The sequence below is a fragment of the Heptranchias perlo genome, chromosome 36 (assembly GCF_035084215.1).
Source record: "Heptranchias perlo isolate sHepPer1 chromosome 36, sHepPer1.hap1, whole genome shotgun sequence".
Taxonomy (NCBI): domain Eukaryota; kingdom Metazoa; phylum Chordata; class Chondrichthyes; order Hexanchiformes; family Hexanchidae; genus Heptranchias; species Heptranchias perlo.
Window position 1 is genome coordinate 8,732,891 of NC_090360.1, and position 27,501 is coordinate 8,760,391.

Sequence of the window (27,501 nt, forward strand, 5' to 3'; positions counted from 1 at the left end):
GGATGGGTGCAGCTGCAACAACACTCAAAAAGCTCGACACCAACCCGGATAAAGTAGTCGGCTTGATCAGCATCCCAGCTTAAATATCCACCCCTTCCACCACTGGGGTACAGTTGATGCAGTGTGAACGACCTACAGGATGCAATGCAGTAAGTTGCCTACGATTCTTTGGCAGCACCTCCCAAACCTACGACCTCCACCACCTAGAAGAACAAGGGCAGCAGGTCCATGGGAACACCACCACCTCCAAGTCACATACCGGCCTAGCTTGGGACATATATCAGCCGTTCCTTCATTGTCGCTGGGTCAAAATCCTGGAACTCCCTACCTATGAGCATTGTGGGAGCATCTTCACCACATGGACTTCACTGATACAAGAAGGCCATCACTACCTTCTTAAGGGCAACTAGGGATGGGCAATAAATGCCAGCTTTACGAGTGATGCCCATATCCCAAGGATGAATTAAAAAAAAATGGAGATATATGGATAGCAGATATGAATATAGCTTGGGGCAGATTTTCCTGGTGCCTATCCAGACGGAGGAGCATTGGTATTTCATAACCTGGGCCATTAACATGGCCTGACCTGCCGAGTATTTCCAGCATTTTGTTTTTATTTATCAGAGGTAACAAGTTGAAACCAGCTCCATGACTTGATGCCTCTGAGCTATCTCTTTATTAACCCGCCTGTACAAAAGACTCACACAGATATTACAACAGGGTTAGAGCACTGGCAATGAACAGCGGGACTTGGAAACTTCACTGTGGAGGTAAATCAATAAAAAATAAAAATAACACTGCCAAACAGAGCAAAAACATCTCCGATCTAAAAATTTGACATTGTTGAAATGATGGTTGCTGAAGGACTGAAATTTCAACACTATTTCTGGAACTGTGCCGTGACCCCATGATCATAAAGGAGCTGGGGTGGAACTGCTCAAACACATTTTCACAAATGAACATTACAGCCGGATAGCTGAGATTTGCATCCCACCATTCTGGGCTGAATTTAAACCCTGCGCCATTGTTGATTCTCCAGTGATTTTCCTCCTTACACTGAATGACCAGACCCAGAGGTGACAGGCCAGTGTCTTAAACCACTACAGTTGAATCTTTCATTCCAAAGATCTGGGCTGGATTGTAAAGAGAGTTGAAAGGTCAATGTCTAATGACTACCAGCTAGTTATTGAACTTTTAGTGCGGTGAGTGACAATACAATATTTAAGTTCCTGCTTCAAAATCAATCGTATACAAAAAAAGGGGATTGTTACGGACTGTATAACATTGTTTAGTACCATTAATGAAAAGGTGCTGCCGCATCAAACCAGATTCAATGGGACTTAACTTCACTACTGAAATAGGATTGCTTCAGATGTGCCCTGAGTTTTATAGCAATTGTGCTGTAATGGAAATCTTGTAGTTGGGATAGGTGCTGTATAAACAGTCCAACATTTGGGCAAATTCAGCCTGTGATTAAATGATACACTATCATAGACTGTCTTGTCAAATTGAGAATAGGCTGGATGATTGGCTGATAGACTTGATAACTTGCAAGTAATTTTGCCCTCTTCACTTTTCTTCTATCTAAGGAAGTGCATTTGTGCTTCACAAATTGAGGGATAACACCGATGGAAAATTGAACATTTTTTATCTTTTGCATCCAACGGCAGTATCAATCTTGCTTGACACTATTGAAATAATCTGCATTACATCTTACACCCTGAACTGGTCCACTGTGGCATTTCATTCACTGCTCCCACTATCCTAATTCTTGTCATCTTCTTTGAGCGGGATTAACAAATCAGTGCCAATTTGTGGTGAATTATGGTCATGCTGGTGCTGTGATCCTACCATGGGTCCTTAGCATCCTTACAGCCACCAGAGACGAGACTCTCCTTGTAGCCTGAGTGAGGAGGGCCTTCATACCATCAACCTGGATTGGATTCAAACCCAGATTGCAGGGGTGAAAAGCCCTTGTTTGGACTCACAGTCTCCCTATTTCTCCTGCTTGTTTTCTCTTACAAAAGAATATACATGCGTGTCCATTAGAATTTCATTTTTGACAAACAGCTTGCCTCAAAACTCCCGCACACTCTCATTAATTGGTGTTAATTAAAATTAAAAAGCTGCACACCGTTTCATCTGAATACATATTTATTAGATAAATATTAGGTTGTCACATCATCTAACTACATACAGTTTGCAAGACTAAAAATCACAATTAGTTTTCTGACCAGTTTAAAGTATGAAATGATTGCATTGTACATACAATGTACAAACGGGGAAAAAAAATGGCCATTTTTGCATGTGACACAGGAGATTGTACCCTTTTTGAATTCTTGAATGATCATGATATCAAAAATTGTACGAACTATGAATTTGGTTACAATCTTATTTTTAAACCCCCTCATTTTCTTCATTAATTTTGTAGCACCTTAAAAATACGCAGGTGACCTACTAGATAATACACTGAAGCTAAATATTACACGTAGGTAAAACAAAGGTTTCTTCTGAAGGATCAGAGTATATTACAGAGGTGAAATGAATGCCGAGACTTCACGAAAGGTAACAAACAGTATTCATTTTCTACACAGTCACTTCTGATGGATTGCAAGCTTGTTGAGACAATGCACATTCCAGGAAAATGAACGCACATAAGTGTTTCTGGGCAGTGCATATTGGAAACTTGGGCTGTGAATGATTTTCTGATCATTTAAATTAATGGCTGGGTATCACGGGCAGTGTGCGCCCAAATTTCTGCTATGCACACTTGGCGGGTGAAAATGCCCACTGTGGCGTGCAAAATTGGAAACAAATTTCGGTTCTGCTCTAGATGTTCTTCCGGGTTCAGCAGCACTGGTTTGAACCTATGAACACAAGAACATACGAAACAGGAGCAGGGGTAGGCCATTCGGCCCCTCGAGCCTGCTCCGCCATTCAACAAGATCATGGCTGATCTTCTACCTCAACGCCATTTTCCTGCACGATCCCCATATCCCTTGATGCCTTTAATATCTAGAAATTTATCGATCTCTGTACTCAATGACTAAGCCTCCACAGCCCTCTGGGGTTGAGAATTCCAAAGATTCACCACCCTCAGTGAAGGAATTTCTCCTCATCTCAGTCCCAAATGGCCTACCCCTTATTCTGAGACTGTGACCCCTGGTTCTAGACTCCCCAGCCAGGGGAAACATCCTCCCTGCATCTACCCCTGTCGAGCCCTGTAAGGATTTTATATGTTTCAATGAGATCACCTCTCATTCTTCTAAACTCTAGAGAATACAGGCCCAGTCTACTCAATATCTCCTCATACGACAATCCCGCCATCCCAGGAATCAGTCTGGTGAACCTTCGTTGCACTCCCTCTATGGCAAGTGTATCCTTTCTTAGGTAAGGAGACCAAAATTGTACACAATACTCCAGGTACAGTCTCACCAAGGCCCTATATAATTGCAGTAAGACATCTTTATTCCTGTACTCTCATCCTCTTGTTATAAAGGCCAACATACCATTTGCTTTCCTAATTGCTTGCTGCACCTGCATGTTTGCTTTCAGTGACTCACGTACAAGGACACCCAGGTCCTTTTGAACATCAACATTTCCCAATCTCTCACCATTTAGAAAATACTTTGCATTTCTGTTTTTCCTACCAAAGTGGATAACATAACACTTTTCCACATTACAATCCATCTGCCTGTCTATATTCCCTTGAAGCCTCTTTGCATCCTCCTCACAACTCACATTCCCACCTAGTTCTGTGTCATCAGCAAACTTGGAAATATTACATTTGGTCCCCTCATCCAAATCATTGAAATAGATTGTGAATAGCTGGGGCCCAAGCACTGATCCACTAGTCACAGTCTGCCAACTTGAAAAAGACCCGTTTATTCCTACTCTCTGTTTTCTGTCTGTTAACCAATTATCAATCCATGCCAGTATATTACCCCCAATTCCATGTGCTCTAACTTTGATCACCAACCTCCTGTGTGGGACCTTATCGAGAGCCTTCTGAAAATCCAAATACATCACATCCACTGGCTCCCCCTTATCTATTCCGCTAGTTATATCCTCAAAGAACTCCAATAAGTTTGTCAAACATGATTTCCCTTTCATAAATCCATGTTGACTCTGCCAAATCCTATTATTATTCTCTAAGTGTCCTGTTATCACATCCTTTATAATAGATTCTAGCATTTTCCCTACTACTGATGTTAGGCTATGATCAGTTTATCTTTACTCTCCAATATTCAGGCATTCTATTGGGTGACTTGGGTTGTCATTGTGTGCACTGGATGCTGTAATCTCATACATTGCTTCTCTTGTCCTGTAGAAGATGGGCTCATACACACTCTATAGTGAGTTGAAGCCAACTGCAAACCATATATTTATTTATTTTACATAAACGTATGAACGAGAATAAAGTGTACAGTGAATTTCAATCTATTTCATAATGCAGAAAATAACAAAGTATGCCATACTATACATTAGCAGCTGATCTAATTTTACTGATTTAACAAATCCCCGAAATTAACTGGCACTAAAATATAGAAAAGGGAGTTCTCAGCCTCTGTCAGGGTTCTGTAGACTGACTTCCAACTAGAAACAGGAAGCTAAGGGCCAGACCTCCCACTTCCCCACAGAACTCTGCCTTGCAATTGGCCAGTCAAACTGCAAACTAAATCTGCAGCTACCCCCAACATGCTTTAATATTATATCCAATTTCCTTTCTGGAAAGTGTTAACGAATCGCATTGTCTCAAACTAATTGGGTATGTGTGAAACGTCATTCTGTACACAGGCTTCGAAATCAAAAATCCCAACATGTGACAATCCTTAATGTGCTTGAAAAGAAAGTTCTAAGTGGGGCATAAAGTGAATGGCAAGAATAGTTACCAAAACGTGGACTATGTATAATATAGCCTGGCATCAGGCCTCCGATTATCCATCATTTTGTTAGATTAGGCTATTCATGGCCAACCAACATCACGAAAACTATAAAATATGCATCTCAGAGCCAGGCAAACCAGCTGACGTGGCAGTAGCAGGCATTAGAACCACCCCTAGCACCACCAGGTGACTGAGGTGGGAAATCACCTGGGATTCCTACATCTGATCACAACCCAGCAAACCGCTGCAAAAAGGTCGTATGTATAATGGCAAATGAGGAGGAGGGGGGCAGGTTTGGTTGCGATGGCCCCCGATACGCCAATAGCCAGGTGACACTCATGGCCAAGACTCACACGTAGATAGTGGACACGGACACGGTAACAGAGGGTGAGTAGATCCTTAGTAACCATAAGTCACTCCCTGTCCCACAGAATTAGGAGATGGCAGAAGAAAAGTCATATTTTAGTTAGTGTCTTATTTGTTTTTGTACTGTACCTTTCCGCTGGTTACAAACCATTGGTCTTCCATCTTTCAGCTGGTCCTCTTCACCCTATGTGCTGTATCTTGATTTTTCAACCCCATTACATGATGGCTGAAGAGTCCATTTATTCTCAGCTAAATCTTCACAGAACTGCATTTACTTCTTTAAAAAAGTGACTTGGGGGTGTAACACAACTGATCTTAGCACAGGAGTGCGGTTTAGGAAAATTCAGATTTTTCTCTGGTGTTTGCATCTGCCAAGTCAGGACCGAACAGAGCTAGAGCGCCAACCTCTTCTGTTCCTGAGAGTGGGAGAAGCAGAAAGAATAGCGGGGGGGTGGGATTCCACATTGTGTTCTGCGTTGGAAATGTAAGAGAACACTGGGAGAAATGGGAGCTTATTTTGGAACATTGTTTTCAAGGGTTAGGGGGAAATGATTAAGCTAAAATTAATTCTGAAGACAGTCAAATAGTTTAGTTTAATCTAAATAGAAATCCCAGAGTCATCATCAGTGTCTTCAGTATGAATGTATTGTTATGATTCTCAAAAGGCAGGGCCAGCATGTGTATCTGGTATACTGGATTTTGCTGCCACCTAGTGGCAATCTTTACATCTTTTCATTACAGTACTGTCACCCAAAGTGGTAAGAAAGTGAGATTTTTCACATCTACAGTGGTTCATAGCAAAGACACATACACCTTAAATGTACAAGCTAACTTGGGCAATTAAAATCCCCCAATTCCTGACCTCCACTACCATTCACAGCTGCTGATTTTCTCCAAGGGTAAATACAATTCTAGGTGTGATACAGAACAGGTATCTACTAAATTAGGTTGCCCCAGCCACAGTACAGGAGGACTAACACAACTGTTCTTAGCACGGTTGGAGCAGCATGATGGAAATAAACAATTACTGAAGGCTTCTGTTCCTCACTGCTATACAATAACTCACTAGAAAGTGCACAGGTAGACGATGGGCGAGGAGAGGACCAGGAACAGCTGTCACATCACCAGTTGAATAGCTTCCTGTCTCACTGATCTTACCAGTGAAGAACAGTAATGGACCTGAGGTACCAGAGAGCTAACATCACTTTCAGGGGAGGATGGGGGAAATAATGTGCTATATTAGGAAAGAAAATATAGGTTACCTGCCTTGTAGTATCTTGGGCATTATTTAAAAGGAAGCATCCTTCTCACACTGTAGAAGTAATTGTAAACAATTTTACACCACCAAGTTATAGTCCAACAAATTTATTTTAAATTCCACAAGCTTTCAGAGGCTTCCTCCTTCGTCAGGTGAACAGTGTGGAAATCACCAGTCACCTGACGAAGGAGGAAGCCTCCGAAAGCTTGTGGAATTTAAAATAAATTTGTTGGACTATAACTTGGTGTTGTAAAATTGTTTACAATTGTCAACCCCAGTCCATCACCGGCATCTCCACATCACTGTAGAAGTAAGCACAGGTTCACAGAGACGATCACTGAAGACAAAGCCTTTCTAATGTCATACAAGTGTTCTTCAATGGAGAACACCACCTCTCCTGGGCTACTACGGTTAATTATTTTCCCCTGAGAAAGCAGACATTGCATTACTAATACCACAAGGAACCCAATATCTGTTTATAGGACATATCCTCAACTACTGCTGGGGCAGCTGAGCGGGTTCTTCACAAATTATACTTGCAATTGAAGAATGCAGACAGGGCCTACAAGACAGGAAATGAAAGCTTCTTCATTCATCATTGCTGGAGTCTGAGTGTCACTGGGGGAAGTAGATGCAAAAATATTTGTTCCCGTGAGGATTATAAAAGTTTCCATGCATGTCTCTCTGCAGCAATAGACATCACTCTGAAATTATCAAACCCATCGCTATCTGGATAAACAAGTCTCTACAGTGCTTTCCATTATTGAGGAACTCAACCACTCTTTGGTTTTTCCTATCTGGATAATTTTAGAGCCTGCATTAAACCATTTAAACTAATGAAATCCATTTACATAATCCCGATTGGAAAATCCACACAAAACACAGTAGCATCCAAGCTAATAAGCAGGGAGTTGTGCTGCAGTGATCACAAGTCCCAAAGTATTTGTTGAGAGCACCATTGTGCTCTAGTTAGTTTGGAAACACTCAAATTCAGAGTCTGGTCCAGTGACAGTCCCATCAGTTTTTTTCCCCTCCTGTACTGAAGATGCTGGGATAAAATTCCATATGCCAGGACCCGTCTGGTACTTGGCTCAAGTGCCCATTCGTCAAATTTAAACCTAGACAGCAAACGTCGTTGATCTATTGAACCTGGGATCACCAGATCTGAGCAATGTCCAGTCCTCGTCAGATCAGCAGCAAGAAACGTGGTTGATTTCATCCTCTTAAGTCAACTGCATCAAACCCACTGCTGGAAATCAGCTGAGCATAGAACAGGGATCAAACCTGAATGTTTCTGATCTGTATGTGCTGTACTACAACAAGGAGCACTTACCAATGGAGACCTGAGTGAAGCTCCCAGACTAATGGGCTTGAACTACCTGATAGACCACCGTGGAAAATAGAGGGCCTCAGTTCATGCACAGTAATGTAAGTCATGGATGTGTAACCTTTTGGATCAGGGGGCCACATTCAGTAAATGGACGACATAATTACATTAAAAATGTGAGCCCCCCCCCACCAAAAAACCAAATGAAAGCACCCTCCCCCAACCAAAACAAAAAAATTAAACTGCATACACTAGAAAATCCATCTCTCCCCATACACAAATCTCTCCTGCAGAAATTGGCTGGCCGCGTGACTTTGCCTCCACTGTCTATTCCTCCAATCCTATTGGACCATCTCAGTGTTTGTATCCACCATTACACCAGCTCCTACTCCAATAAAAGAATATTTGGTTCGAGCTTCTACCACCAGAGTCCAGGGACGTCATCCGCCTACCCAAAATAATCATGGCACTGGGAAAGCAAAGGATCAACTGCAACTGTCACAAAGACTTGGATCCAGTAGCCAAAATGTTGGTTCCATCATCAAACCAGAAACAGGTATAGTGTTCAGAACAGAAGCTGATAGTGAAAGACTGGGTGGTGAATGGTGTTGAACACCAGGCATTTACCTCTGGGACCTGGATTTAAATCCAGCCGAGACTTAAGACCACATAGTGCACAGGCTGTAGCATTCACAACCACCTTCAGCCAGAAGTGCCAAGTGGATGATCCTTCTCAGCATCCTCGAGAGGTCCCCACCTTCAGAAATGCCAGCCTTCGGCCAATTCGATTCACTCCATTCAATGTCAACAAAGGACTGAGAGCACTGGACCATAGCAAAGGCGACAGGTCTCGACAACATTCCGGCAGTAGTGCTGAAGACTTGTGCTCCAGAACTAGGCATGCCTCGAGTCAAGCTGTTCCAGTACAGCTGCAACACTGGCATCTACCAGACAATGTGGAAAACTACCCAAGATCCACAAAAAGGACAAATCCAACTCTGTCAATTACCATCCAGTCAGCCCACTCTCAATCATCAGCAAAGTGATGGAAAGAGGTGTCAACAGTGCTATTAAGTGGCACTTACTCATCAATAAGCTGGTGAGTAAGCTCAGTTTGGGTTCTGCCAGGTGAACCAACCAATGTGCAGATTGGGTTCAGTCAGGACCAATCGGCTTGACCTCATTACAGCCTTGCTCCAAGCATGGACAAAAGAGCTGAATTCCAGAGGTGAGGTCAGAGTGGCTGCATTTGACATCAAGCCAGCATTCAGGGTGTGGCACCAAGGAGCCCCAGTAAAACAGAAGTCAATGGGGATCAGAGGGTAATCTCTCCAGTGGCTGGAGTCATACCTGGCACAAACAAAGATGGTTGTGGTTGGTGGAGACCAATCATCTCAGCCACAGGACATTGTTGCAAGAGCTCCTTGGGGCAGTGTCCTAGGCCCAACTATCTTCAGCTGATTCATTAATGACCACCATCATTTCAGAAGTTCACCAATGATTGCAGTATTCAGCTACATTCACAATTCTTCAGATAATGAAGCAGTCCATGCCCGCAAGCAACAAGACTTGGACAACATCCAGGCTTGGGCTGGTAAGTGGCAAGTAACATTGGCTTCACACAAATACCAGCCGAGCCGAGCGGAGGGAGTGTCCGATAAAAGGCGGGATTTCAGAGCGCTGAGAGGAGCCGAGCTGAGCGGAGGGAGCGTCCGATAAAAGGCGGGATTTCAGAGCGCTGAGAACAGCTGAGAGGAGCCGAGCCGAGCGGAGGGAGCGTCCGATAAAAGGCGGGATTTCAGAGCGCTGAGAACAGCTGAGAGGAGCCGAGCCGAGCGGAGGGAGCGTCCGATAAAAGGCGGGATTTCAGAGCGCTGAGAGGAGCCGAGCCGAGCGGAGGGAGCGTCCGATAAAAGGCGGGATTTCAGAGCGCTGAGAACAGCTGAGAGGAGCCGAGCCGAGCGGAGGGAGCGTCCGATAAAAGGCAGGATTTCAGAGCGTTGAGAGGAGCCGAGCCGAGCGGAGGGAGCGTCCGATAAAAGGCGGGATTTCAGAGCGCTGAGAGGAGCCGAGCCGAGCGGAGGGAGCGTCCGATAAAAGGCGGGATTTCAGAGCGCTGAGAACAGCTGAGAGGAGCCGAGCCGAGCGGAGGGAGTGTCCGATAAAAGGCGGGATTTCAGAGCGCTGAGAGGAGCCGAGCCGAGCGGAGGGAGCGTCCGATAAAAGGCGGGATTTCAGAGCGCTGAGAACAGCTGAGAGGAGCCGAGCCGAGCGGAGGGAGCGTCCGATAAAAGGCGGGATTTCAGAGCGCTGAGAGGAGCCGAGCGGAGCTGCGACCGAGTTCGAAGTGACGTCAGGAATCAGATCGGGACGCGACACAGGGGAGGCACCTGATTGGTGAGTAGGTTCAGGTGAGTATTTCTCCTTATCTACAGTAACTGAAGTAAAAGGAAAGGGAAGGTCTGCAGGTCTTATAGGAAGTAGCGTTTATTTTTTAGTGAATCAAGGTCCCCAGTGTAGTTCACATTCTCTAAATTGAGAACAATTTAAAGGAGTAAACTCCTTAAAGGGAGTGGTAAGTAGTTTTTCTTTCCTTTTTTTTTCTCTTGACATTGTAGTTGTTCTTAAGCTAATTTAAGGGTTAAGTCATGGCAGGAGATCCCAGCGCCGTGTCATGTTCCTCTTGTGGGATGTGGGAATTCAGGGCTCCTTCCTGTATCCCTGATTCCTTCACCTGCGGGAAGTGTGTCCAGCTGCAGCTATTGTTTGACCGCTTGACGGCTCTGGAGCTGCGGATGGACTCACTTTGGAGCATCCGCAATGCTGAGAAAGTCGTGGATAGCACGTTCAGTGAGTTGGTCACACCGCAGATAAAAATTACTGAGGGAGATAGTGAATGGGTGACCAACAGACAGAGGAAGAGTAGGAAGGCAGTGCAGGGGTCCCCTGCGGTCATCTCCCTCCAAAACAGGTATACCGTTTTAGATACTGTTGGCGGAGATGGCTCACCAGGGGAAGGTGGCAGTGGCCAGGTTCATGGCACCGTGGCTGGCTCTGCTGCACAGGAGGGCAGGAAAAAGAGTGGCAGAGCTATAGTGATAGGGGACTCGATTGTAAGGGGAATAGACAGGCGTTTCTGCGGACGCAACCGAGACTCCAGGATGGTATGTTGCCTCCCTGGTGCAAGGGTCAAGGATGTCTCGGAGCGGCTGCAGGACATTCTGGAGGGGGAGGGTGAACAGCCAGTTGTCGTGGTGCATATAGGCACCAACGATATAGGTAAAAAACAGGATGAGGTCCTACAAGCTGAATTTAGGGAGTTAGGAGTTAAACTAAAGAGTCGGACCTCAAAGGTAGTAATCTCAGGATTGCTACCAGTGCCACGGGTTAGTCAGAGTAGGAATGACAGGATAGCTAAGATGAATACGTGGCTTGAGAGATGGTGCAAGCTGGAGGGATTCAAATTCCTGGGCCATTGGAACCGGTTCTGGGGGAGGTGGGACCAGTACAAATTGGACGGTCTGCATCTGGGCAGGACTGGAACCAATGTCCTAGGGGGAGTGTTTGCCAGTGCTGTTGGGGAGGGTTTAAACTAATGTGGCAGGGGGATGGGAACCGATGCAGGAAGTCAGTGGGAAATAAAGTGGTGACAGAAACAAAAGGCAGTAAGGGAGAGTGTACAGAACATGACCGGACAGATGGTCTGAGAAAGCAGGGCAAAGACCAAGGGAAGTCTAGATTAAACTGCATTTATTTCAATGCAAGAAGTCTGATGGGCAAGGCAGATGAACTCAGGGCATGGATGGGTACATGGGACTGGGATGTTATAGCTATTACTGAAACATGGCTAAGGGAGGGGCAGGACTGGCAGCTCAATGTTCCAGGGTACAGATGCTATAGGAAAGATAGAGCAGGAGGTAAGAGAGGAGGGGGAGTTGCGTTCTTGATTAGGGAGAACATCACGGCAGTAGTGAGAGGGGATATATCCGAGGGTTCGCCCACTGAGTCCATATGGGTAGAACTGAAAAATAAGAAGGGAGAGATCACTTTGATAGGATTGTACTACAGACCCCCAAATAGTCAACGGGAAATTGAGGAGCAAATATGTAAGGAGATTACAGACAGCTGCAAGAAAAATAGGGTGGTAATAGTAGGGGACTTTAACTTTCCCAACATTGACTGGGACAGCCATAGCATTAGGGGCTTGGATGGAGAGAAATTTGTTGAGTGTATTCAGGAGGAATTTCTCATTCAGTATGTGGATGGCCCGACTAGAGAGGGGGCAAAACTTGACCTCCTCTTGGGAAATAAGGAAGGGCAGGTGACAGAAGTGTTAGTGAGGGATCACTTTGGGACCAGTGATCATAATTCCATTAGTTTTAAGATAGCTATGGAGAAGGATAGGTCTGGCCCAAAAGTTAAAATTCTAAATTGGGGAAAGGCCAATTTTGATGGTATTAGACAGGAACTTTCAGAAGTTGATTGGGAGAGTATGTTGGCAGGCAAAGGGACGTCTGGTAAGTGGGATGCTTTCAAAAGTGTGTTAACCAGGGTTCAGGGTAAGCACATTCCTTATAAAGTGAAGGGCAAGGCTGGTAGAAGTAGGGAACCTTGGATGACTCGGGAGATTGAGGCACTAGTCAAAAATAAGAAGGAGGCATATGACATGCATAGGCAGCTGGGATCAAGTGGATCCCTTGAAGAGTATAGAGATTGCCGGAGTAGAGTTAAGAGAGAAATCAGGAGGGCAAAAAGGGGATATGAGATTGCTTTGGCAGATCAGGCAAAGGTGAATCCAAAGAGCTTCTACAAATACATAAAGGGCAAAAGGGTAACTAGGGAGAGAGTAGGGCCTCTTAAGGATCAACAAGGTCATCTAAGTGCGGAACCACAAGAGATGGGTGAGATCCTGAATGAATATTTCACATCGGTATTTACGGTTGAGAAAGGCATGGATGTTAGGGAACTTGGGGAAATAAATAGTGATGTCTTGAGGAGTGTACATATTACAGAGAGGGAGGTGCTGGAAGTCTTAACGCGCATCAAGGTAGATAAATCTCCGGGACCTGATGAAATGTATCCCAGGACGTTATGGGAGGTTAGGGAGGAAATTGCGGGTCCCCTAGCAGAGATATTTGAATCATCCACCGCTACAGGTGAGGTGCCTGAAGATTGGAGGGTAGCAAATGTTGTGCCTTTGTTTAAGAAGGGCGGCAGGGAAAAGCCTGGGAACTACAGACCAGTGAGCCTGACATCTGTAGTGGGTAAGTTGTTAGAGGGTATTCTGAGGGACAGGATCTACAGGCATTTGGAGAGGCAGGGACTAATTAGGAACAGTCAGCATGGTTTTGTGAGAGGAAAATCATGTCTCACGAATTTGATTGAGTTTTTTGAAGGGGTAACCAAGAAGATAGATGAGGGCTGTGCAGTAGACGTGGTCTACATGGACTTCAGCAAAGCATTTGACAAGGTACCGCATGGTAGGTTGTTACATAAGGTTAAATCTCATGGGATCCAAGGTGAGGTAGCCAATTGGATACAAAATTGGCTTGACGACAGAAGACAGAGGGTGGTTGTCGAGGGTTGTTTTTCAAACTGGATGCCTGTGTCCAGCGGTGTGCCTCAGGGATCGGTGCTGGGTCCGCTGTTATTTGTTATTTATATTAATGATTTGGATGAGAATTTAGGAGGCATGGTTAGTAAGTTTGCAGATGACACCAAGATTGGTGGCATTGTGGACAGTGAAGAAGGTTATCTAGGATTGCAACGGGATCTTGATAAATTGGGCCAGTGGGCCGATGAATGGCAGATGGAGTTTAATTTAGATAAATGTGAGGTGATGCATTTTGGTAGATCGAATCGGGCCAGGACCTACTCCGTTAATGGTAGGGCGTTGGGGAGAGTTATAGAACAAAGAGATCTAGGAGTACAGATTCATAGCTCCTTGAAAGTGGAGTCACAGGTGGATAGGGTGGTGAAGAAGGCATTCAGCATGCTTGGTTTCATTGGTCAGAACATTGAATGCAGGAGTAGGGATGTCTTGTTGAAGTTGTACAGGGCATTGGTGAGGCCACACTTGGAGTACTGTGTACAGTTCTGGTCACCCTATTATAGAAAGGATATTATTAAACTAGAAAGAGTGCAGAAAAGATTTACTAGGATGCTACCGGGACTTGATGGTTTGACTTACAGGGAGAGGTTAGACAGACTGGGACTTTATTCCCTGGAGAGTAGGAGGTTAAGGGGTGATCTTATAGAAGTCTATAAAATAATGAGGGGCATAGATAAGGTCGATAGTCAAAATCTTTTCCCAAAGGTAGGGGAGTCTATAACGAGGGGGCACAGATTTAAGGTGAGAGGGGAGAGATACAAAAGGATCCAGAGGGGCAATTTTTTCACTCAAAGGGTGGTGAGTGTCTGGAACGAGCTGCCAGAGGCAGTAGTAGAGGCGGGTACAATTTTGTCTTTTAAAAAGCATTTGGACAGTTACATGGGGAAGATGGGTATCGAGGGATATGGGCCAAGTGCAGGCAATTGGGACTAGCTTAGTGGTATAAACTGGGCGACATGGACATGTTGGGCCAAAGGGCCTGTTTCCATGTTGTAACTTCTATGATTCTATGATTCTATCTCTAACAATAGTCTAACACCCCACTCCCCATGACATTCAATGGTATTACCATTGCTGAATCCCCCACCATCAACATCTGGGGAGGGGGGGGGGGGATCACCATTGATCAAAAACTCAAGTGGACCAGCCACATAAATGCTGTGGCTACCAGAGCAGGTCAGAGGCTGGGTATTCAGCAGTGAGTGGGTCACCTCCTGACTCCCCGAAGCTTTTCCACCACCTACAAGTACAAATCAGGAGCGTGATGGAATACTCTCCACTTGTCTGCATGGGGGCAGCTGCAACACAAGCTCAACATCATCCAGGATAAAGCAGCCTGCTTCGCTGCCCCTCCATCACCTTAAATATCCACTCCCTCCACTACTGGCACACCATGGCTGCAGTATGTATTATCGACAGGATGCAACGCACTAAGACTTCTTCAATGGTAACTCCCAAACCAGAGATCTCCAACACCTAGGACATGGGCAGCAGGTGTATGGAAACACCATCACCTCTAAGTTTCCCCACAAGTCATACACCATCCTGACTTGGACATATATTGCCGTTCCTTCATAGTAGCTGGGTCAAAATCCTGAAATTCCCTATCCAACAACACTGTGGGAGTACCTTCACCACATCGACTATATCGGTTGAAGACTCACCATCTTCTCAAGGATAACCTGGATGGGCAATAAATGCTGCCCGTGCTAGTGACACCTATATCCCGGGCAATGAATTTTAAAATTCTGGAGAGAAACCTTCAAGAGACGGTCCCAAGGAGATTTGCAAGTTTGTGGCACTTTAGTTGAACTCAGCTGGGGGAATACAAGTGGTATAAAGCAATTAGGTGTTTAAAAAATATACTACAGTGCAAAACAAGACTGGAACTGCAAGTAATTAAATTTTATTTAAGTTGTATAATTCCATTCACAAACAAATTAGGCCAGCTGTCCACAGTCAGCGATAGTAACCACCCTTTTGGGACGGCCCTCGTCGTTGCCCAACTTCTCCATCTTGGTCACGACATCATTCCCCTCTACCACCGAACCAAATACAACATGCTTCCCATCCAACCTACAAGGTTCAACAACAGACATTAGTAACCAACAAATGCTGTGGTGAATATTTGCAAAAGGAGAAAATACTAAGTCACCATATACTTACCAATCAGTTTTCTCACTGCAAATAAAAAACTGGGATCCATTCGTATCTGGCCCAGCATTGGCCATAGACAGGATACCTGCAATAGTAAGACGCCAAAAGGTAAACATTTCCGAAATGTGTTCAGCTTGATCTTCTGTATAACTCACACTTATATAGTGCCTTTAATGTAGTGAAATGTTAAAATGCACATCTAGGCCCAGGAGAAAGAACAGAGTCAGACACCAAGTGGTAGTTGAGAGATGACTGAAGGTTAGCGAGATAGGTTTGCAGGTAGATTTTGAAAGTGGGTAGAAATATAACAGGAGGATTTTGAAATCAATAAACCCAAGTAACAAACTCCTATTTTTCTCCCTTATTGATAGCACATAGGCCCAGATTTGTTCTTATAAGTACAGATTTAAATTCAACAATTGCTTTTGTTTGCTAATCAAAATTCAGGTTGATGAATATTTTTGCTTTTTACAATACTTGTGCTTCTCATGTAAACACCGAATAAATCCTCTCACTTCCTTCTCTCCAACACTCCCTTCATCTACCTCCTCTACTCTCACCACCTCAACCCTGAAAAGCACCAATACAAATATGCCAAGCATCTTATTTACCAGCTCCTGTGTGCTTCAGTTCAAAGTTCTCATCCTTAAACTTGTTACCGTAGATGGACTTTCCACCTGTGCCGTTGTTCGCTGTGAAGTCACCACCCTGTACAATTAAAAGTTGAACATGTCATTTGTCATCTACTGAAACAAGAACAGAGCTATTCCCAAAATAACATTGTCCTTTACCTGGCACATGAAGCTGGGAATGATTCTGTGGAATGTTGAGCCCTTGTAACCAAAACCCTTTTCACCTGTGCACAAGGCACGGAAGTTTTCTGCAACAAAGCAATTCAGAGTAAGACCACACATCTAAACAACTGAAACTTTCACCAACTCATCAGTCAGTTCATGGGACTTACCTGCAGTCTTTGGGACCAAATCAGCCCTGAGCTGAAAGAGACAAGCAGTACACAGCTTCAGTATATCCATCATGTACAATAATAAAAACACTGCAGCTTTACAGAGGTAATCACTATTCAAACATTGTATGAAGACTTTTAAAACCTAAAACACCTACACATGAACAAGTTTCATACAGACTAACTGTAAAAATTGACAGTATACAGGTCATTTTATCACATACCTGCTCAATAAGCATCCAGTGATTTTCAAACTGTGTGTGGGGAAATCCCTAACATACTCCCGGGTTCCTTGCAAATATCAACAGTCTGGGGAACCCTAATTTCAGAAAGACAGTGCCAGCTATCCAATGGAAACTAGTGGTATCATGGCAGGATTTTTTTTTTTATTAGTAAAAGGTGGGGTAAACTTCCACCTATACGCTAATGATACCTGGCTCGCCTTCTCCACCTAATGAACCATTGAAAGGTGACATTCAAGCACCCAAAGTCTCAGTTATATGAAACCCCTGCTGCTTCTACTTACCAACCTACCAAATTCTGTATAAAGACCATCAGTTCAATCATCAAGTGCTTCAGTCACATGGTAATTACAAATGAGATAGGACAGTCAATCCTAATTCTCCCATCCACAAAGACCCCAACAGACACCCCCCCCCATTTCAGCATCTAGATCATTTCATTGGTGACTCCAGGCTTTTTGCATCCATGCTACTACACAGGAAAGGGTCCGGTTATTTCTTTGCAACTACTGTGCAAAGTAAATAGCTCCCTGGTTCACAGATTCTTTTCACACCACTTCCTGTATGGGAGAAGACAAAGAAAAAAAAACTTCCTGTATGGGAATGAACACTTTTCCTGCTATTTTCTGTTGGTCCACAATGTAGACACCACAAGACTGAACTCACATACTGCCATAAAATCACAAAAGCACAGTAAGTGAGGAACATGCGCACGCAGCAGCCTTCCACGATGAGTCCTAAAACAATGATGCAAAAAAAAAAGCATTTAAAAAAACACACTAAAACAAGATACATGACTAATTGGCAGCTTTTGGAAAAATGAACCAGTGCACTGAACCTTCATAATTAATGACCAAAGTCAGAAAATGGGGGAAAAAAATTGAGCTATCTTTGGTAGGAAAAATAAAGAGGCCACATACTGCTTGATGTGGAGATGCCGGTGATGGACTGGGGTTGACAAATGTAAGGAATCTTACAACACCAGGTTATAGTCCAACAGTTTTATTTGAAAATCACAAGCTTTCGGAGGCTTTCTCCCTCGTCAGGTGAAGTGTTTGATTCCTTGAAGGTTACCGCATTTATAGTCAGAGAACAATGCCTGGTGATTACAGATAATCTTTCCAACCGCCCGTTGTCAAGGCAATCAAAGTGTTCAGACAGAGAGACATTACATACAGGACCACCGAATATACAAACGGCTAGAACAAAAGACAGAGAGAGAGAGAGAGAAACATCCGAAAGGAAGAGAGAGAGAATGACCCGTTGTATTAAAAACAGATAACTTTTTTTCGCTGGTGGGGTTACGTATAGCGTGACATGAACCCAAGATCCCGGTTGAGGCCGTCCTCATGGGTGTGGAACTTGGCTATCAATTTCTGCTTGACGATTTTGCGTTGTCGTGTGTCTCGAAGGCCGCCTTGGAGAACGCTTACCCGAAGATCGGTGGCTGAATGTCCTTGACTGCTGAAGTGTTCCCTGACTGGGAAGGAACCCTCCTGTCTGGCGATTGTTGCGCGGTGTCCGTTCATCCGTTGTCAGAGTGTCTGCATGGTCTCGCCAATGTACCATGACCTGATAATGAAGGGGTTTGATAGGGTAGGCAAAGAAAACATTTCCACTTGTTGGATAGGGGGGTCCAAAACTAGAGGTCAAAAATATAAGACAGTCGCTAATAAATCCAATAGGGAATTCAGGAAAAACTTTTTTTTTACCCAAAGTGGTAAGAATGTGGAATGTGCCACCACAAAGACTAGTTAAGGCAAATAGCATAGATGCATTTAAAGGGAAGCTAGATAGGCACGACGGAGAAGGGAATATGCTGATAGGGTTAGATGAAGTAGGGTGGGAAGAGGCTCTTGTGGAGCATAAACACTGGCATTGGCCAGTTGGGCTGAATGGCCCGTTTTTATTTTGGTTGAACCAGTGTTTTATAAAAGGTTCATCATGACTTCCTTGCTTTTGTACTCTATGCCTCTATTTATAAAGCCCAGGATCAAATGGCCTGTTTCTGTTGTGTAGACTGCATGCAGAACTGTTTTATAAGCTACAGGTCAAAGAACTGTTGGCCTTCAAATACGACAACAGAAGTCAAAATTCCAAATTCAAAAAGCCTAATTGCACAAAATTGAAGGTTCCCAAAGCTCTCCACTACTGGAGTCTTCTTGGTGTCATGTTTGAGCCTGTTGCAGAGTAATTGGTAAGAGATTGATTGCTATTAGTCAACAATTTCATCACCGTTGTATCATGCGACCACTGAGATGGTAGACGGTCAACTAGATGCGCCGGGGTCTTTTTTCGTCTAGCAAAAGTGACCGCCATCGCCGGTAAGATTTCCCCCATAGTTCATATGTTCACCATCAATTTGATGGATATATTCCACCGGATTTTGTAATGCCCGATATTATTTTCCCACACCCAGAGTTTTAGATCAATTGCATAAAAGTTGCTCACTCAAGTGGGAGCGCACATTCCACGTGATAAACTGGGGCCTGGTCCGAAGCGTCCAGGAACCGCAACTCACCTCCATTGTGATCCGGCCCAGGGGCTCGCCGTCCGCGGAAATCTCCATGTAAACCTGCGGCTTCTTCGCGGCCATCGCGCTGCGGCTTCTCAGCCCGGCGATAGCTGCGGGCCGCACTCTGTGCAGCCTCTCGGTGCCTTTGCAACACTGGGGAAAGTATCGGGCCACGCGCGGAAACATTGTATCAGCGGGCACCGCGCTGCACACTGCGCATGCGGCCGGCCGGCAGGGACCCTGAATCCCGAGCTGTCAATCACAGAGCGCGGCGGCGGCGGCGGGACCGCAAGCTGCAGAATCGCCTCCTGTTTCCGGCTCTTCGCACCGCCTGAGGCAGAATGCAAATCAAACTGCAGCTCTTGCAAATATATGTTTCACAGTATCGACCATTCGCATTTTAAAAAGCTAAACCGACTGGAGTGCATCCTGGATCGAAATAATAAAATTATAATTTGAACTTGTTATGGTTTTTCTTTGTGAAAAAAAACATCTAAACCTGTGCGGGAACGCAGGGGCTGGAGTGCATCCTGGACCGGGATCATAAAACTTTGATTTGACACTGGTTTTGGTTTTTCTTTGTTTTTTTCTGTACATAAACACACTCTAACTCCCCACTTATAAAAGGGGGACCTAAAATCACAAAAAAGGGACAAAAAAAGAAAAAAAAATCTAAACCTGTTTGATACACAATCCTGTGCGATAAACAATTGCACAAATTTAAACCAGTTCACGCTCTGTCTTGTTTTTTAAACTCTTGCAATCAATGAAAAGGGCAATCGGACGAGGTGCAAAAACGGGCGCCTCATTCGCTCCGAGCCCGGTTTTGCGCTACCAGCGTCGACCAATCTCACCCCCACCCACTTAACACAGACAGCAGCAGTGAGATCTCAAATCCTACTCACAGGGAAAATCGAGATTTTCTTAACTTAATTTCAGGAACTCAAAATGGAATCAGTGAATTTTGTCAGTTTGGTTGTTGGGATGGAGATGGAGCGCCCGCAGACAGTCGGTGTACACTGAATACTAAAGCTCATGTAAAGTCACACAGCAGTATAGTGCAGGCATCATTGGTATTCTGCTGGTCCATTTTAAATGGCAAACCATCCCTACGTTACAACATTGACTACATTTCAAAAGTACTTTGTTGGTTGTGAAGCACTTTGGCACATTGTGAAGTGGTGAAAGACACTATATAAATGCAAGTTCTTTCTCCTTTCTATTGTAGCCGATACTGTTACTCTACCATATTCAGAATGTACTTCAAGATACATTTATTTTCACAGATGTCAATATTTCTAGAAGCAGAAAAAAATAGTGAAATGTAGGCTGAATTGCATTGAACCTAAAATCCAGAGAATGACTTTTCACAGTTGCATTCACTTTTAGGACCACAAGCAATAAAGATGATTCAGAAAGTCTGATCCGATCATTGGAATTAAGAGATTTCATCTGCGGCCCATAATCGTAATATTTCATTCACGGAACAAACATATTCCCCTGGTTTAAAAAAGTATCAATGTGAAAGCACAAAGACCATGCAAAGTCAGGAACAATGAAGTCAATGTCCCGAACCTGCCAATATTGGTGTTAAAATGACTCAGTTATGTCACTTTGTGTTTCGATATTATATATGTCTGTGTTTAACACTGAGCTACCAACACAGAGCGTTCCAGTTGTCGAATCGACAGGCTGCATATCTTGCACTAAAAACAAACATGCTTAAAACGAGCTGTTTCCACCATGCAGGTCGCTTGGGACAGTCTGCCTGTGCTTTAATGTTTTATATAGCTTAGTATCACACCAGAAGTATGTTCACCAACTGGATGATTGGGGGATGTATTCCCAACTCGAGTTATTTTTGCTGAGGAATATGGTGTTAAATTACACATTTGTTTATTGGTATCGTATGTTATTAACTGTAACAACTTGCACCTATAGAGCACTCTTAGTATAATAAAAAGTCCCAAGGCCTTCACATGGGACAGAAAAAAACACTGGACGGTAATCGAAGAGTTAGGATGGATGACCAAATGTAGGATTGAAAAGATAGGCTTTTGAGCAGATTTTAAAGGTTGGGAGAGAAGCAGCAAGACGTGGAGGTTGAGGAGGGAGCTCCAGAAAGTTGGATGAAGATGGCTGAAAACTCTGCTACCTGAAGAGAAGCTGCAAGAGGAAGGATGTAGAGGAGGCTGGAGTCAGAGAACCATACGGCATTGGTTGAGACATAGGGCTGAAGGAGGCTGCGGAGGGACAAAGCCACGGAGCAATTTGGACACGGAGGTGTGCACAGTGCACGGGTACAGGGAGGGGAAGGATACAGGGAGGGGAGCAGGATAAAGTTCTGGTTCATTGACGACTTAATGTCAAATAAGCAGTCTATCAACAGAGATGGTCGCGAAATCAACAAGATGGAGGAGAGATATAGCTGGATGTCTTCGGCAGACGTAAGGATGCTGAACCCATACCTGCAGATAATGGCTCCAAGAGGCAGCATGGAAACCAGAAACGAGGGGTGGACATTCCAGAGGTCACTGTCCGGGACTGAGGAGAAGCCATTGCTGGAGACAGTAGGCACAGAAGCAGATGAGGGTGGTTCCCAGAAATGGAACAGAGAGAGTCAGTGGAGAATGGAGCAGCTATGGAGAGGTAAAGGCAGAATAATGTGCCATGGTTGTAGTCACAGAAGTTATCACTGTGCCCAATGCGCTTTGCAAAAGGGAAAAGGAACGGAGTCCAGCAGGAGTTTAGGGAAAGAATTCCAGAATGCAGGGTTGCAATGGTTGAAGACTCCAGTGATGGAGTCCAGGGGTGGCGGGTGAAGAGAAGAAAAGATATACAGTAGGTCAGAGTCAGACACTAAACCTGTAGTGTGAATGCACCGTTCAAAGGTGCCGCTCAGACCCTGAATTTATATGGTGTCCATAGAATCCTGCTGCTTCTACTCACCAACCTTCCAAGTTCTGTACTAGGACTGTCATTAGTTCAATTGTTAAGTGCTTTAGTCACAAGATAATTCTGGATCGGAAGGTCTTTCAATCAATCCGAATTCACCCGTCGACAAAGACCCCAGTCCCTTTTCAGCATCGGATCGTTTCTTAAATGACTCCGACCCAATTTACAAACTACAGGGCAAAGAATTGTTGGTCTTCAAACAAAAGGAGTCAAAAATATCCAAATTGAAAAGCCAAAAATAAAGTTTGGTGCAACAATGATAGTGGCTGTTACTAGAATATTTACTACATTAAGTATTTGTAAAATATGCAAAGTATATCTTCACTCCATCAGCTTTGCGTCCACTTTGGATTTAATACTGGACACGGGGCTCTGAATGAACTCCAAAATCCAACAGTTCAGAGAAGTTAAAGACACAAATGCTGGAATACAGAACTCCAAATCTTATGGATAATAAAATCATTGAGAAATGACTGGTTCAACATGAGAAATAATGTGTCCGGATTGATCACCATCGCTGCTCAGATTTTCCCCAAAGTTCACATATCCACGAGCAACTGAATCCAGAAATATTCTATCTGATTTTGCAATGCGCAAGACATTATTTGCCTTCAGCCAGAGTTTTCAATAAAATAACAGATTAATTGCTTACGAGTTGTTCACTCCACTGAACCCATTTCCTTTCAAAGCGCAGGAGAGAAGTGACCATTTAAACCGGTCCGGGAGCCGGACAGGTCCAAAGTGTCCAGGAATCGCAACTCACCTCCATCGTGATCCGGCCCAGGGGCTCGCCGTCCGCAGAAATCTCCATGTAAACCTGGGGCTTCTTCCCAGCCATCGTGCTGCAGCTTCTCAGCTCTGCGCTAATTACGAGCAGTATTTGGTTCAAAACTCTTGTAACAATGGCGAAAGTATCAGGCTGCGATTCTTCTGCTCGCTGCACCCAACCCGCCCTTTGTTTTTATTCGTTCATGGGATGTGGGAGTCGCTGGCAACGCTGGCATTTATTGCCCATCCCTAATTGCCCTTGAGAAGGTGGTGGTGAGCCGCCTTCTTGAACCACTGCAGTCCGTGTGGTGAAGGTTCTCCCACAGTGCTGTTAGGAAGGAAGTTCCAGGATTTTGACCCAGCGACGATGAAGGAACGGCGATATATTTCGGTCGGGATGGTGTGTGACTTGGAGGGGAACGTGCAGGTGGTGTTGTTCCCATGTGCCTGCTGCTCTTGTCCTTCCAGGTGGTAGAGGTTGCGGGTTTGGGAGGTGCTGTCGAAGAAGCCTTGGCGAGTTGCTGCAGCGCATCCTGTGGATGGTACACAATGCAGCCACAGTGCGCCGGTGGTGAAGGGAGTGAATGTTTAGGGTGGTGGATGGGGTGCCAATCAAGCGGGCTGCTTTGTCCTGGATAGTGTCGAGCTTCTTGAGTGTTGTTGGAGCTGCACTCAACCAGGTAAGTGTAGAGTATTCCATCACACTCCTGACTTGTGCCTTGTAGATGGTGGAAAGGCTTTGGGGAGTCAGGAGGTGAGTCACTTGCCATTCCCATTGACTTCAATTTTACTCGGGCTCCTTGGTGCCACACTCGGTCAAATGCTGCCTTGATGTCGAGGGCAGTCACTCTCACTTCACCTCTGGAATTCAGCTCTTTTGTCCATGTTTGGACCAAGGCTGTAATGAGGTCTGGAGCCGAGTGGTCTTGGCGGAACCCAAACTGAGCATCGGTGAGCAGGTTATTGGTGAGTAAGTGCCTCTTGATAGCACTGTCGACGACACCTTCCATCACTTTGCTGATGATTGAGAGTAGGCTGATGGGGCGGTAATTGGCTGGATTGGATTTGTCTTGCTTTTTGTGGACAGGACATACTTGGACAATTTTCCACATTGTCGGGTAGATGCCAGTGTTGTAGCTGTACTGGAACAGTTTGGCTAGAGGCGCAGCTAGTTCAGGAGCACACGTCTTCAGCACTATAGCCGGGATGTTGTCGGGGCCCATAGCCTTTGCTGCATCCAGTGCACTCAGCCGTTCCTTGAGATCATGTGGAGTGAATCGAATTGGCTGAAGACTGGCTTCTGTAATGGTGGGGATATCGGGAGGAGGCCGAGATGGATCATCCACTCAGCACTTCTGGCTATAGATGGTTGCAAACACTTCAGCCTTGTCTTTTGCACTCGTGCTGGACTCTGCCATCATTGAGGATGGGGATGTTTACAGAGCCTTCTCCTCTCATTAATTGTCCACCACCATTCATGAATGGATGTGGCAGGACTGCAGAGCTTTGATCTGATCCGTTGGTTGTGGAATCGCTTAGCTCTGTCTGTAGCATGCATGTAGTCCTGAGTTGTAGCTTCACCAGGTTGGCACCTCATTTTTAGGTATGCCTGGTGCTGCTTCTGGCATGCTCTTATACACTCTTCATTGAACCAGGGTTGATCCCCTGGCTTGTTGGTAATGGTAGAGTGAGGAATATGCCGGGCCACGAGGTTACAGATTGTGCTGGAATACAATTCTGCTGCTGCTAATGACCCACAGTGCCTCATGGATGCCCAGTTTTGAACTGCTAGATCTGTCCTGAATCTATCCCATTTAGTGATGATGTGGAGATGCCGGTGATGGACTGGGGTTGACAATTGTAAACAATTTTACAACACCAAGTTATAGTCCAGCAATTTTATTTTAAATTCACGTGCTTTCGGAGATTTCCTCCTTCCTCAGGCAAATGTTTCAAGAGCTCCTTGAAGCCTACGTATTTATACATATAGAACAATACATGGTGTTTACAGACTGCCCCTGCAACTGCCCGTTGCCAAGGCAATCACCGTGTTCAGACAGAGAGGTGTCACCTGCAGAACCCCCGAATACACATTCAACAAAAAAACAAACAGGGAAAAAAAACAGAGAAAAAAAACAGAGAGAGGCAGAAACATCCGGAAGGCAGAGAGAGCCAGCAAATGACCCATTATATTAAAAACAGATAACATTTGTTCGCTGGTGGGGTAACGTGTAGCGTGACATGAACCCAAGATCCCGGTTGAGGCCGTCCTCATGGGTGCGGAACTTGGCTATCAATTTGTCCACGACGCCACACAACCCTGCCACGGTAACCTCTGCAAGACATGCCAGATCATCGACACAGATACCACCATCACACGAGAGGACACCACCCACCAGGTGCATGGTTCATACTCCTGTGACTCGGCCAACGTTGTCTACCTCATACGTTGCAGGAAAGGATGCCCCAGAGCATGGTACATTGGCGAGACCATGCAGACGCTGCGACAACGGATGAACGGACACCGCGCAACAATCGCCAAACAGGAGGGTTCCCTCCCAGTCGGGGAACACTTCAGCAGTCATGGACATTCATCCACCGACCTTCGGGTAAGCGTACTCCAAGGCGGCCTTCGAGACACACGACAACGCAAAATCGTCGAGCAGAAATTGATAGCCAAGTTCCGCACCCATGAGGACGGCCTCAACCATTTAGCACAGTGGTCATGCCACCCAACACGTTGGATGGTGTGCTCAGTGCGAAGATGGGACTTCATCTCCACAAGGACTGTGCGGTGATCACTACTACCAATACTGTCATGGACAGATGCATTTGCGAGGTAGATTGGTGAGGACAAGGTCAAGAAGGTTTTTCCCTCGTGTTGGTTCGCTCACCACCTTCTGCAGGCCCAGTCTGGCAGCTATGTCCTTCAGGACTCGGCCAGCAGTGGTGCTACTGAGCCACTCTTGGTGATGGACATTGAAGTCTCCCACCCAGAGTACATTTTGTGCCCTTGCTACCCTCAGTGCTTTCTCCAAGTGGTGCTCAACATGGAGGAGGACTGATTCATCAGCTGAGGGAGGACAGTGGATGGTAATCAGCAGGAGGTTTCCATGCCCAATGTTTGATCTGATGCCATGAGATTTGATGCGGTCCGGAGTCAATGTTGAGGACTCCCAGGGCCATTCCCTCCTGACTGTATATCACTGTGCCGCCAGCTCTGGTGGGTCTGTCCTACCGGTGGGACAGGACATACCCAGGGATGGTGATGGAAGTCTGGGACATTGGCTGAAAGTTATGATTCTGTGAGTATGGCTATGTCAGGCTGTTGCTTGACTAGTCTGTGGGACAGCTCTCCCAATTTTGGCACAAGTCCCCAGATGTTAGTGAAACGGACTTTGCTGGGTCGACTGGGCTTGGTTTGCCTTTGTCGTGTCCGGTGCCCAGTGGTCCGATGCCGGGTGGTCCGTCCGGTTTTATTCTTATCATGACTTTTTTTAAGCGAGATTTTACAACTGAGTGGCTTGCTAGGCCATTTCAGAGGGCAATTAAGAATCAACCACATTGCTGTGGGTCTGGAGTCACATATAGGCCAGACTGGGTAAGGACGGCAGGTTTCCTTCCCTAAAGGGCATTAGTGAACCAGATGGGTTTTTATGACAATCGGGTATTGATACTAGTTTTTGTAATTCCAGATTTTTTATTTAATTGAATTTAAATTCCCCAGCTGCCGTAGCAGGATTTGAACTCATGATTCCGGATTATTAGTCCAGGCCTCTAGATTACTAGTCCAGTAACATAACCACTATGCTACCGTACCGAGCCCACGGAGGCATATGTAAAGTATGTGGTAGGAACTGGTGTACGCAACGTTTGACACGTAAACTGGTGTATGTAACATATGATGCATAAATTGGTGTTTGCAATGTATCGTGTGTAAAGTGGTCGATGGAACGTATCATGCGTAGATACATGATACATGCAATACATGATGTGTAAACTGGTGTAAGTAAGGAATAATGTGTAAACTGGTGTAAATAAGATATGATGTGTAAACTGGTGTAAGGCATGATGTGTAAATTGGTGTAAATAAGGTATGATGTGAAAAGTGATGTATGTAATATAAGAGCAAAAGACAAGACTGAAGCATTTACAACCAACTTCAGCCAGAAGTGTTGAGTGGATGATCCTTCTCGGCATCCTGACGTCCCCACCATCATGGATGCCAGTCTTCAGCCAATTCAATTCACTGCACGTTATATCAAGAAGCAGCTGAGCAAAGGCTATGTGTCCTGACAACATCCCAGCAGTAGTGCTGAAGGCTTGTGCTCCAGAACTAGTCACGCCAAGCTGTTCCAGTACAGCTTCCACACTGGCATCTACTCGACAATGTGGAAAATTGCCCAGGTACGTCCTGTTCATAAAAAGGACAAATCCAACCTGGCCAATTAC

At 45.0% G+C, this 27,501-nt stretch overlaps 1 protein-coding gene across 2 annotated transcripts; it reads right to left on the reverse strand.

Moving 5' to 3' along the window:
* Positions 1–15,332: 15,332 nt before the first annotated feature.
* On the reverse strand, positions 15,333–23,131 carry LOC137304066 (peptidyl-prolyl cis-trans isomerase-like). 2 transcript variants are annotated; one of them, XM_067972500.1, is made up of 6 exons: positions 23,045–23,131; positions 16,570–16,600; positions 16,397–16,485; positions 16,217–16,313; positions 15,615–15,690; positions 15,333–15,524 (listed from the first exon to the last, which is right to left on the reverse strand). In XM_067972500.1, exons 1-6 carry the CDS (start codon positions 23,117–23,119, stop codon positions 15,389–15,391), a joined length of 504 nt encoding a protein of 167 aa, XP_067828601.1. In that variant the 5' UTR covers positions 23,120–23,131; the 3' UTR covers positions 15,333–15,388. The 2 variants fall into 2 exon arrangements, with proteins under 2 accessions (XP_067828601.1, XP_067828600.1); XM_067972499.1 differs by lacking the exon at positions 23,045–23,131 and adding an exon at positions 19,333–19,584.
* Positions 23,132–27,501: the final 4,370 nt, after the last annotated feature.

What these genes read in the sequence shown, in the direction of transcription:
- LOC137304066 (XM_067972499.1), bottom strand. Translation starts at nt 19,512, where the DNA reads ATGTTTCCGCGCGTGGCCCGATACTTTCCCCAGTGTTGCAAAGGCACC. An exon ending in TGGGCCGGATCACAATGGAG is followed by an intron (nt 16,601 to 19,332) that starts GTGAGTTGCGGT and finishes TGTCTCTTTCAG; the next exon opens with CTCAGGGCTGATTTGGTCCC. An exon ending in TGCAGTGAGAAAACTGATTG is followed by an intron (nt 15,525 to 15,614) that starts GTAAGTATATGG and finishes TGAACCTTGTAG; the next exon opens with GTTGGATGGGAAGCATGTTG.